The sequence below is a fragment of the Ranitomeya imitator genome, chromosome 5, assembly GCF_032444005.1.
Source record: "Ranitomeya imitator isolate aRanImi1 chromosome 5, aRanImi1.pri, whole genome shotgun sequence".
Lineage (NCBI taxonomy): Eukaryota > Metazoa > Chordata > Amphibia > Anura > Dendrobatidae > Ranitomeya > Ranitomeya imitator.
The window spans coordinates 181,996,591-182,009,276 of record NC_091286.1 but is presented as its reverse complement, the minus strand read 5'-3'; the positions used below and the strand labels follow the sequence as shown (position 1 = coordinate 182,009,276).

The following is a 12,686-nucleotide window of genomic DNA, read 5'->3' as shown; positions in this document are numbered from 1 at the left end:
TGCCAGACCTGAAATAACAAGCACTTTTCACCTATTGTGTCCCCCCATTTCCTTGTAGATTGTAAGCTTGCGAGCAGGGACCTCACCCCTAATGTCACTGTTTAAATTGTCTTAACTTGTACTGAATTTATTGTTTGTACATGTCCCCGCTTAATTGTAAAGTGCTGCGGAATTTGTTGGCGCTATATAAATTAAAATTATTATTATTATTATTATATATCTAGCCCGGATCGGTGCCCCTATATATCACTTTAATAGAACAAAAGATCCATGCAGTTTGGAAGTGGCTATACCAGCTTTGGCTGGTATTGATTGGGAGGAGGGAATGAGTAGTTTTCACAGAGTCTTGCGTTCACAGCTTAAAGCCATAAGACTTCTTCAGTTATTCTAGTGAGGGTATTGAATTACACATACAGGCAGCAGGCAGATTGAGAAGAGGGAGGAGGTCGGAATGGCCCACAGCATGTCTGTGCTCAGCTTTAAGGGATGTAGCAGAGCTCAGTGTGCATGATCATAGAAGTCAAATACCTCATGTTCCTGACATCGGGTTCTCTAGGTCCGTCTGTCTGCTTGTCTACCCTGTACCCGTCTGCTCATACCTGGCAGTGCTTTTCTGTTCCTCAGCTGGTCCCATCTGCACCTGTGGTTCCAGAGTCTTTACAGTGCCTGCCTGCATTTTTCATCCCTCCTTTGGGCCTTAGCAGCTTGCCTGCTGTAGAGGGTCAGCTGCCACATTCTGTAGGTCAGCCACCTCTTTGTACCTCCTTGGTTCGCAGTTTTCACCTGCTGCCACTTCTCTGAGTAGGGATGTGGTAGACCACCTAGTTATGCCCCTTCGAAGCTTTCAGAGGGATACAGAACAGTGATTCTACCACGTTGCCTGTTACAGTCTCCATCTGCTGTGTTGGCTGTAGTGGAAAAAGTGTCGGTCTCCACTATACTAATTCTACTTTATTGCAATTGATGCCACTTTGTTGGTATCTGTTTTGTAAATGTGTAGACTCTTGGTTGGGTCTCCTTCATGCGTGTTGCTTGCAGTAGTAGGCCTCTGAGACCGTCAGTCAGTCCTCCACTTCCTTGTACTCAACTACCTGTGTTACTATCCTTAAAATTTTTCTGACAATGGTAGTCTAGAAAATTGATATTTGTGGCACCTGAGTGTGGCTCAGCATGAAAGCAGGTAGATGTGTTGCATATGGTGTCAGGGCTCCCAGCAGTGGGGCCCTACACTGATCCTTCACTCAACTCGTCTTACTGTGATGTTCATTGGAAAGCTTTAAATGCTGTCCCAGACCCCGATACCCCATTCCGGCCTTATTGCTGTAGTTTCATGCTGCAATTTGTACTGTGGGTGAATTGAAGTCACTTTCCTGGTGTCTGTCCCTCATTTGATGTGTTTTTTCATCATTTGGGGCCATTCTAAGGTGTTGTGCATGCGTTTATTTTTGCCTCCCATTGACGTAAGTAGTGTTCGGTAATGTTCGGCCAATATTCGACAAATTAATTGGTGAAAATTGCAAATTCGGTGAAAGTAATCCGAATCAAAAGTTGAAGTATTCACTCATCTCCAGTTGGAGAGCCTCAGACGGATGAGTAGGAGGGGTCTTGGCACAAACACTGCAGGCAGCTACATACTCCCGAACTGTCATGATCTCCATTCTATTCCTGTCTGATATGTTACTTTGTGAGAGGTTGTGCTGGGTTTGTGCTGCATCATCTGTGTTCACTTTTCTTGATTAGTCTTCCACTTAAGCATGCTAGCACCTTCACTCTGTGTCAATCGTATACTTGCTGCTGCCTGTATAAGTCTGATCTCTCTGGGCTCTGCGCCTGACCCAGCCTGACTTTATTCCCTTCCTGGACTTGACTCTTTGCTTGTAACCTGACTTTTCTTGTGCCTGCTCCCTGTAAGCTATATTGCATTTCTTGTTTTCCTGACCCCGGCTAGTGAATTGGATTTCATCTCTGACTACCCCGCCCTCCCGTTGTACTGCGCCACTTCCTGGACCTAACCTCGGATCGTTTGGCCTCCCTTTACTAATTCAGTAAGTAGTATTGTATTAGTATCTGTTATTGTAGTCTTTTGTTCAATTTTTGGGACTTATTAGTATAGTGACTCGCTTAACACAAACATCCTGGTTTACTCCTGACCACCAAAAATGCCAAGTAAGGAGATCTGTGGTGTATTTACTTCCAGGATGTCCAGCCAAGACCAAATCATGATGTATTAGGTGTCGAATTCCCACCTCTGCACAGGGGGAATCTCGAACCATCTGCACTGCGGTCTCCTATTCTTCTCCAGCCGCAGTGGAGTCTGCACAGCGGAAATGTTGGTCCCAGCGTCTAGCTCAGGCTTATACTTGATGACTGGTTACTACTGCCCTTCCAGGCTCTTTCCTTGTAGGCAGCAAAGATCAGTAGCGAGCAGGTCTTTCTGCTTTTCACATATTGATCATGCCCACGGGACGACATCCCATTGGAGGTCGGGGGTCACATGCTCAGGTCCTGTTGCGACTCCTATTGACTCCTATTGGTCCATCTGGAATGTCTTGCTCTGCCGCTATAAAAGGTTCGCATGGCCGCTCGGCCATGCGCTAGTGTACACTTGTATATGTGTGTGTGTTGACGTGTGAAAGTCTTTTATTAATTATCCCCTCCCTTGTGTATGACTAGCGTAAGGTGGATGATTGCTATCTAGCGCCCAACTTAGCTATCAGCACGTGACACACAAAACAGCGTCAAATTGCTGTGGCCGCCAGTGCGGCGCCGTGCGCTGTCTCAGCGCTTTCCTTAGCCAAGCCTTGGTGGTTAGTGGCGTCCGCCAGAGCGGCACCACACGCACTCTTGTGCATCTCAATTATTATTTCTGTTACTCTGACACCCCAGTTGCGGTGTCGAGCGCAAGAGGTCTAGTTGTATGCTAACCCGCGTCTTGGGGTAGAGTTCTGTGACTCCTTGCTTGCGCTCTTTGTGCGGTACCGCGGCCCTGTGACGCAACAGGGTTCGCTTTCTTTATACTGGGTGAAGTTAACCCGTGTGTGAATCCATATTATACCGCCATATAGTCTGTCATTACTTAGCAGGTTCCATCTCTGCACGGTGGACCCCGGTGTTGTGAATTCTGTTGTCGAACTCCCTCCTGTGGTCGTGAATGGTACTTCGGCGAGTTCTGTCTATGGGCTCCCTCTGGTGGCTGTGAGTGAAGCTGCTGCTTCTGAGGTTCCTTACACAGGTGACGTGGTTTATCCTTTGGTTGGCTGCTCTATTTAACTCCACTCAGATCGTTACTCCATGCCAGCTGTCAATGTTCCTGCATTGGTTCAGTTCGCTCTTGAATCTTTCTGGTGACCTGTCTTCTCCTGCAGAAGCTAAGTTCCTGATAGTTATTATTTGTTCATTGTTTCCTTGTCCAGCTGGTTATCATGATTTTGTCTTGCTAGCTGGAAGCTCTGGGATGCAGAGTGGCACCTCCGCACCGTGAGTCGGTGCGGAGGTCTTTTTGCACACTCTGCGTGGTCTTTTGTAGTTTTTTGTGCTGACCGCAAAGATACCTTTCCTATCCTCTGTCTGTTTAGTTAGTCTGGCCTCCCTTTGCTGAACCCTGTTTCATTTCTGCGTTTGTGACTTTCATCTTTACTCACAGACAATATATGTGGTCTGTGCTTACTCAGTGGAATGAATGTGCCCTGGCTGCGATTTTCAGAAAGGGTCTTTCTGAAGCCCTTAAGGATGTCATGGTGGGATTTCCCACGCCTGCTGGTCTGAATGAGTCTATGTCCTTGCCCATTCAGATCGATCGGCGCTTGCGTGAGCGCAAAGCTGTGCACCATCTGGCGGTATTCTCTGAGCATAGGCCTGAGCCTATGCAGTGTGATAGGACTTTGACCAGAGCTGAACGGCAAGAACACAGACGTCGGAATGGGCTGTGTTTTTACTGTGGTGAATCCACTCATGCTATCTCCGATTGTCCTAAGCGCACTAAGCGGTTCGCTAGGTCTGCCACCATTGGTACGGTACAGTCTAAATTTCTTTTGTCCGTTACTCTGATTTGCTCTCTGTCGTCCTATTCTGTTATGGCATTTGTGGATTCAGGCGCTGCCCTGAATTTGATGGACTTGGAGTTTTGCCAGGCGCTGTGGTTTTTTCTTGGAGCCCTTGCAGTATCCTATTCCATTGAGAGGAATTGATGCTACGCCTTTGGCCAAGAATAAGCCTCAGTACTGGACTCAATTGACCATGTGCATGGCACCTGCACATCAGGAGGATATTCGCTTTTTGGTGTTGCATAATCTGCATGATGTGGTCGTTTTGGGGTTGCCATGGCTACAGGTCCATAATCCAGTGTTGGATTGGAAATCTATATCTGTGTCCGGCTGGGGTTGTCAGGGGGTACATGGTGATGTTCCATTGTTGTCAATTTCGCCTTCCACTCCTTCTGAAGTCCCTGAGTTTTTATCAGATTACCGGGATGTATTTGAAGAGCCCAAATCCGGTGCCCTACCTCCTCATAGGGATTGCGATTGTGCTATTAATTTGATTCCTGGTAGTAAGTTTCCTAAGGGCCGTCTGTTTAATTTATCTGTGCCAGAGCACGCCGCTATGCGGAGTTATATAAAGGAATCCTTGGAGAAGGGGCATATTCGCCCGTCGTCGTCACCATTGGGAGCAGGGTTCTTTTTTGTGGCCAAGAAGGATGGCTCTTTGAGACCTTGTATTGATTACCGCCTTCTTAATAAGATCACAGTCAAATTTCAGTATCCTTTGCCGCTGCTGTCTGATTTGTTTGCTCGGATTAAGGGGGCTAGTTTGTTCACCAAGATAGATCCTTTTGGTGGCCTTCTTTGTCACGGGATGTGCGTTCTTTTGTGCAGTCCTGTGGGACTTGTGCTCGGGCTAAGCCCTGCTGTTCTCGTGCCAGTGGGTTGCTTTTGCCCTTGCCGATCCCGAAGAGGCCCTGGACGCATATTTCCATGGATTTTATTTCTGATCTCCCTGTTTCTCAGAGGATGTCGGTCATTTGGGTGGTTTGTGATCGCTTCTCTAAGATTGTCCATTTGGTACCCTTGTCTAAATTGCCTTCCTCCTCTGATTTGGTGCCATTGTTTTTCCAGCATGTGGATCGTTTGCATGGCATTCCAGAGAACTTCATCTCGGACAGAGGTTCCCAGTTTGTTTCGAGGTTTTGGCTGTCCTTTTGTGCTAAGATGGGCATTGATTTGTCTTTTTCTTCGGCTTTCCATCCTCAGACTAATGGCCAAACCGAACGAACTAATCAGACTTTGGAAACATATCTGAGATTCTTTGTTTCTGCTGATCAGGATGATTGGGTGTCCTTCTTGCTCTTGGCTGAGTTCGCCCTTAATAATCGGGCCAGCTCGGCTACTTTAGTTTCTCCCTTTTTCTGTAATTCTGGTTTCCATCCTCGTTTCTCTTCAGGGCAGGTTGAGCCTTCGGACTGTCCTGGTGTGGATACGGTGGTGGACAGGTTGCAGCAGATTTGGACTCATGTGGTGGACAATTTGACATTGTCCCAGGAGAAGGCTCAACGTTTCGCTAACCGCCGGCGCTGTGTTGGTCCCCGACTTCGTGTTGGGGATTTGGTTTGGTTGTCATCTCGTCATGTTCCTATGAAGGTTTCCTCTCCTAAGTTTAAGCCTCGTTTCATTGGGCCATATAAGATTTCTGAAGTTCTTAATCCTGTGTCATTTTGTTTGGACCTTCCAGCTTCTTTTGCCATCCATAATGTGTTCCATAGGTCGTTGTTGCGGAGATACGTGGCGCCTATGGTTCCCTCCGTTGATCCTTCTGCCCCGGTGTTGGTTGAGGGGGAGTTGGAATATGTGGTGGAGAAGATTTTGGATTCTCGTGTTTCGAGACGGAAACTCCAGTACCTGGTCAAGTGGAAGGGTTATGGTCAGGAAGATAATTCCTGGGTTTTTGCCTCTGATGTTCATGCTGCCGATCTTGTTCGTGCCTTTCATTTGGCTCATCCTGATCGGCCTGGGGGCTCTGGTGAGGGTTCGGTGACCCCTCCTCAAGGGGGGGGTACTGTTGTGAATTCTGTTGTCGAACTCCCTCCTATGGTCGTGAATGGTACTTCGGCGAGTTCTGTCTATGGGCTCCCTCTGGTGGCTGTGAGTGAAGCTGCTGCTTCTGAGGTTCCTTACACAGGTGACGTGGTTTATCCTTTGGTTGGCTGCTCTATTTAACTCCACTCAGATCGTTACTCCATGCCAGCTGTCAATGTTCCTGCATTGGTTCAGTTCGCTCTTGGATCTTTCTGGTGACCTAAGTTCCTGATAGTTATTATTTGTTCATTGTTTCCTTGTCCAGCTGGTTATCATGATTTTGTCTTGCTAGCTGGAAGCTCTGGGATGCAGAGTGGCACCTGCGCACCGTGAGTCGGTGCGGAGGTCTTTTTGCACACTCTGCGTGGTCTTTTGTAGTTTTTTGTGCTGACCGCAAAGATACCTTTCCTATCCTCTGTCTGTTTAGTTAGTCTGGCCTCCCTTTGCTGAACCCTGTTTCATTTCTGCGTTTGTGACTTTCATCTTTTCTCACAGTCAATATATGTGGGGGCTGCCTTTTCCTTTGGGGAATTTCTCTGAGGCAAGGTAGGCTTTATTTTCTATCTCTAGGGCTAGCTAGCTCTGAGGCTGTGAAGAGGCGTCTAGGGAGAGTCAGGAACGCTCCACGGCTATTTCTAGTGTGTGTGATAGGATTAGGGCTTGCGGTCAGCAGAGCTCCCACATCCCAGAGCTCGTCCTGTGTGAGTTTAACTATCAGGTCGTGCCGGGTGCTCCTAACCACCAGGTCATAACACCCCGGGCTGCGAACGCACCTTACACTATCTTTCTAATTATTTGGTGCATTCCGCTAGCCCTAACATGATGTTTACTTAAAATGGAAATTGACAAGTACATACAGTTTACCTAAAGGACAGGCAGACGGGGCCTCTACCACTTCCTTCTCAAGGTCAGAACATATAGATTCAATAACCAGCCCTTTCTGTAGTATAGGAACCAGTTCACAATGATCTCCACCCTTAGGAAAGCGAAATAAGGCATTCACTGTAACGCTCTTATTCCCAGCCTATACGTAACAAAAGAGTTAAATCTGGTAAAGAACAACAACCTTCTTGCCTGTCGCCTGTCTTGCCTGTTGGACACTTAGTAGATTCTAAGTATAAAAGATTTTTATGATCATTGATTAACATGACTGGATGAACTGTCCTCTCCAGAAAATGTCACCACTCTTCAAAAGCCCAAGAGTTTACTATTACCAATGTCATATTATTTCTGATCGGATGACAGTTTCTTAGAAAAATAGGCACACAGATGCCATTTACCATGATGTTCATCCTGCAACAATACAGCCCCCACCTCAGAGGCGTCAACTTCTATGGCTGAGTGATGTCAGGCTCTATAAGAATCGGCGCAGATGCAAAACATTTTTTCAAGGTATAAAATGCTTCCCTGGCCGGGCTGAACCATTTGGAAAAGTCTGTCCCTTTCCTGGTCATATCTGTCAAAGGTTTGGCCGCTACCAAAAAGGTTTTGATTAACTTAGGGTACCGTCACACTATACCATTTCGATCGCTACGACGGTACGATTCGTGACGTTCCAGCGATATCGTTACGATATCGCTGTGTCTGACACGCAGCAGCGATCAGGGATCCTGCTGAGAATCGTACGTCGTAGCAGATCGTTTAGAACTTTCTTTCATCGCTGGATCTCCCGCTGTCATCGCTAGATCGGTGTGTGTGACACCGATCTAGCGATCTAGCGATGCGATCCAGCGATGCGTTCGCTTGTAACCAGGGTAAACATCGGGTAACTAAGCGCAGGACCGCGCTTAGTAACCCGATGTTTACCCTGGTTACAAGCGTAAAACTAAACAAAAACAAACAGCACATACTTACATTCTGGTGTCCGTCAGGTCCCTTGCCGTCTGCTTCCCGCACTCACTGACTGCCGGCCGTAAAGTGAAAGTGAAAGCACAGCCGCTGTGCTCTGCTTTCACTTTACGGCCGGCAGTCACAGTGCGGGAAGCAGACGGCAAGGGACCTGACGGACACCAGAATGTAAGTATGTGCTGTTTTTTTTTTTTTAGTTTTACGCTTGTAACCAGGGTAAACATCGGGTTACTAAGCGCGGTCCTGCGCTTAGTTACCCGATGTTTACCCTGGTTACCCAGGGACCTCGGCATCGTTGGTCGCTGGAGAGCTGTCTGTGTGACAGCTCCCCAGCGACCACACTACGATTTACCTACGATCACGGCCAGGTCATATCGCTGGTCGTGATCGTAAGTAAATCGTATAGTGTGACGGTACCCTTACAGTTGTAGTTGGTGAAACCCAAAACCTTTGTAACACCTTTAAGTCCTCAGGACGATCCCATTCAATACCTCCTGGACTTTTGCCAGATCCATGCTAAAACTTAACCCAGAAAAGGGATCTCCTGAACCAAGAACCTATATTTCTCTGGTTTGACAAATAATTTATTGTCTCTGAGTATCTGACCTGCCTGATATGTAGCTGATATGTAGCTAAAGTGACTCGAGGTCAGGTGAACAAATCAATATATGGTCAAGATAGATCACAACAAATCTACCTTTCAGGTGACAAAAAATGTCATTTACAAAGTGCTGAAAGACTACAGGAGCATTATTCAACCAAAATGGCATCAGAAGGTGTGAGGAGCTGGTCACTTATTAAAGACTATTCGACCAATGCACATAGAGCGGAGTCCATGGCTCTAAGGGTTGTAGACTTTTTCCAGCACGGAGAACCTGTTACATCGAAATTGTTGTGTTTTATTAGAGATTTGCTTGCTGTGTTTTATTAGAGATTTGCTTGCTGGGAGAGATTTGCTTGCTCCTTAGTTCATCCTCAGGAATCAATGTTTCCATTTAGTGACAGCAAGCAGAGGAAGACGTGCTGGTTGGATCTTATGTGTACATAAGGTCAGACAGGAGATTGCTAAAGGTAAATGTAAAGCAATCATTCTGGTAATCTCATCAGTATCTCAGGAGCTTCAAGCCATTGTTATCCCTGCCACTAGGCCCATTGTAGGGATGGGGATAGTAGACCCAGGGGAGCCATCACCACAGGGGGCTGTTCCCATGGAGGGGGGAAGAAGACACATGTTTAGTGAGTGAGTTTGGAAAGTGACATTGAAGGGAAAGGATCTAGGATTAGGTCCTGGAATACATGTATGGATGGCCTATGGAGTTTGGAGAGCGTTTGCCAGCTGGACATACAGTTAGGGCCAGAAATATTTGGACAGTGACACAATTTTCGCGAGTTGGGCTCTGCATGCCACCACATTGGATTTGAAATGAAACCTCTACAACAGAATTCAAGTGCAGATTGTAACGTTTAATTTGAAGGGTTGAACAAAAATATCTGATAGAAAATGTAGGAATTGTACACATTTCTTTACAAACACTCCACATTTTAGGAGGTCAAAAGTAATTGGACAAATAAACATAACCCAAACAAAATATTTTTATTTTCAATATTTTGTTGCAAATCCTTTGGAGGCAATCACTGCCTTAAGTCTGGAACCCATGGACATCACCAAACGCTGGGTTTCCTCCTTCTTAATGCTTTGCCAGGCCTTTACAGCCGCAGCCTTCAGGTCTTGCTTGTTTGTGGGTCTTTCCGTCTTAAGTCTGGATTTGAGCAAGTGAAATGCATGCTCAATTGGGTTTAGATCTGGAGATTGACTTGGCCATTGCAGAATGTTCCACTTTTTGGCACTCATGAACTCCTGGGTAGCTTTGGCTGTATGCTTGGGGTCATTATCCATCTGTACTATGAAGCGCCGTCCAATCAACTTTGCAGCATTTGGCTGAATCTGGGCTGAAAGTATATCCCGGTACACTTCAGAATTCATCCGGCTACTCTTGTCTGCTCTTATGTCATCAATAAACACAAGTGACCCAGTGCCATTGAAAGCCATGCATGCCCATGCCATCATGTTGCCTCCACCATGTTTTACAGAGGATGTGGTGTGCCTTGGATCATGTGCCGTTCCCTTTCTTCTCCAAACTTTTTTCTTCCCTTCATTCTGGTACAGGTTGATCTTTGTCTCATCTGTCCATAGAATACTTTTCCAGAACTGAGCTGGCTTCTTGAGGTGTTTTTCTGCAAATTTAACTCTGGCCTGTCTATTTTTGGTATTGATGAATGGTTTGCATCTAGATGTGAACCCTTTGTATTTACTGTCATGGAGTCTTCTCTTTACTGTTGACTTAGAGACAGATACACCTACTTCACTGAGAGTGTTCTGGACTTCAGTTGATGTTGTGAACGGGTTCTTCTTCACCAAATTAAGTATGCGGCGATCATCCACCACTGTTGTCATCCGTGGACGCCCAGGCCTTTTTGAGTTCCCAAGCTCACCAGTCAATTCCTTTTTTCTCAGAATGTACCCAACTGTTGATTTTGCTACTCCAAGCATGTCTGCTATCTCTCTGATGGATTTTTTCTTTTTTTTCAGCCTCAGGATGTTATGCTTCACCTCAATTGAGAGTTCCTTTGACCGCATGTTGTCTGCTCACAGCAACAGCTTCCAAATGCAAAACCACACACCTGGAATCCACCCCTGACCTTTTAACTACTTCATTGATTACAGGTTAACGAGGGAGACGCCTTCAGAGTTAATTGCAGCCCTTAGAGTCCATTGTCCAATTACTTTTGGTCCCTTGAAAAAGAGGACGCTATGCATTACAGAGCTATGATTCCTAAACCCTTTCTCTGATTTGGATGTGGAAACTATCATATTGCAGCTGGGAGTGTGCACTTTCAGCCCATATTACATATATATTTGTATTTCTGAACATGTTTTTGTAAACAGCTAAAATAACAAAACTTGTGTCACTGTCCAAATATTTCTGGCCCTAACTGTATGTGCTACTGTTGAGGGATTTGCCGTCTGGATTTCAGCAACTTTAAGATAACTTTGTTGCTTGTTCACCTGAGTTACTAATTGCCTTTTCTTCCCATTGTGAATACATGTATGCTCTCACCTGCTCTGGCGTGCGTTCCATGCTGGAGCGCATGATGAAAAAAAAGAGGAGGTGTCATTTCCTGCTGGCCGATATCATTGATATATGCACTCCCGACTTGAGCGCACACCAAATACGTCGGGTGATAGCCATGACATAGCTTCCTGTTTACCCCAGAGAACCAGATATGGTTACGGTGGGCATGCGTTCCAACCCATGGAACGGAAATAGGAGATATTCAAACACCAATAGCGATCAATAGAAATGTACCCATAAGAACGACCATAAAATTTCGCCTAATAACAGGTAAAAAGTAAGCGATTGATATGTGCTACAGCCATGAAAGATGAAATCCACTATAAAATCTGAATGTTGCATTTACTTGTTTTAGACACTATTTTTTTTAATTAATGCATATTTTTTTCTTGTTTTTCTTTATTTAGCTCAAAGAATTCAGAGAGAAAATGCAGTCAAGCTTTCCAGTTGTGCCCAAAAGCAAACCTCAGACATCTGATGGTGAATTTAATTGGGAAGATATTCTGAAGTCTAAGTAATGGAACATCACACATCTGTAACAGGAAAAAATTTTAGCATTATCTGGATGAACTTGCACTTTCTAGAGGATCTACAGAACATTTAACAAATGAATGGTATCAATGAATATGTCTTAAAGAGTCTTCCAAATGTTCACTTTTGTGATTTTCCAGTGTGTTTTGCTAGTAGATTCTGGTACATTGGCTAAGAAAACACTGTACTGCTATCATTTTTTGGATTGAGAACATATTCTATAAATGCTGTATATTATTTAAATCAGATATAAATGTTATTTTGTAATATGCAAGTGAAAAAGACTATTGTTTTTTTTCTTCCACTGCTTAACCAATAATAGTGACAAAAAACTTACTGGCACTTCCAAGCTAGTGTGAACAGGTGCATATTAGGAGCACCCATCTCCATATGCAATAAACAAAAAAAGTTGCACACTTTTTTTGTTTATTGTATATGGAGGGGGCTGCTCATATTTTGCATCTATTCACACTAGCTTGGAAGTGCCAGTCAGTCTTTTGTCATTTTTATATTAGCTCTCTGACGAAGCACTCTGCCCTCCAGCATGTGTTAGAGTTTAATTCCAACAGGGTCCTACCTACCCATAAAAAAAACTGACTTTGAAGAGTGGAATTCACATCTACTCAGGAATTCAGACTTCAGTCTTAAGGCTAAGTTCACATTAGTGTATCTGTGCGCAGCGTATCATCTGCATGCGCAAACGCATGCCAAAATACATTCAAACACATAGTAACATAGTTATTAAGGTTGAAGGAAGACTTTAAGTCCATCTAGTTCAACCCATAGCCTAACCTAACAATGCCTAACATGTTGATCCAGAGGAAGGCAAAAAAAAAACCATGTGGCAAATAGTAAGCTCCACTTTGGGGAAAAAAATTCCTTCCCGACTCCACATACGGCAATCAGACTAGTTCCCTGGATCAACGCCCTATCAAGGAATCTAGTATATATACCCTCCAACATTATACTTTTCAAGAAAGGTATCCATTCCCCTCTTAAATTTAAGTAATGAATCACTCATTACAACATCATATGGCAGAGAGTTCCATAGTCTCACTGCTCTTACAGTAAAGAACCCGCGTCTGTTATTATGCCTAAACCTTCT

General features: G+C 45.0%; 1 protein-coding gene across 2 annotated transcripts in view; it reads left to right on the top strand.

The window, feature by feature from the left end:
- TMEM242 (transmembrane protein 242) overlaps positions 1–11,855 on the top strand; it is a 564,077-nt gene extending 552,222 nt beyond the window's left edge. For both annotated transcript variants that reach the window (XM_069769395.1, XM_069769394.1), the window contains one exon: positions 11,458–11,855. In XM_069769395.1, coding sequence (XP_069625496.1) covers positions 11,458–11,528 — 71 coding nt within the window. In that variant the 3' untranslated portion in view covers positions 11,529–11,855. The remainder of the gene's footprint in view (positions 1–11,457) is intronic.
- The last annotated feature ends 831 nt before the right edge of the window (positions 11,856–12,686 follow it).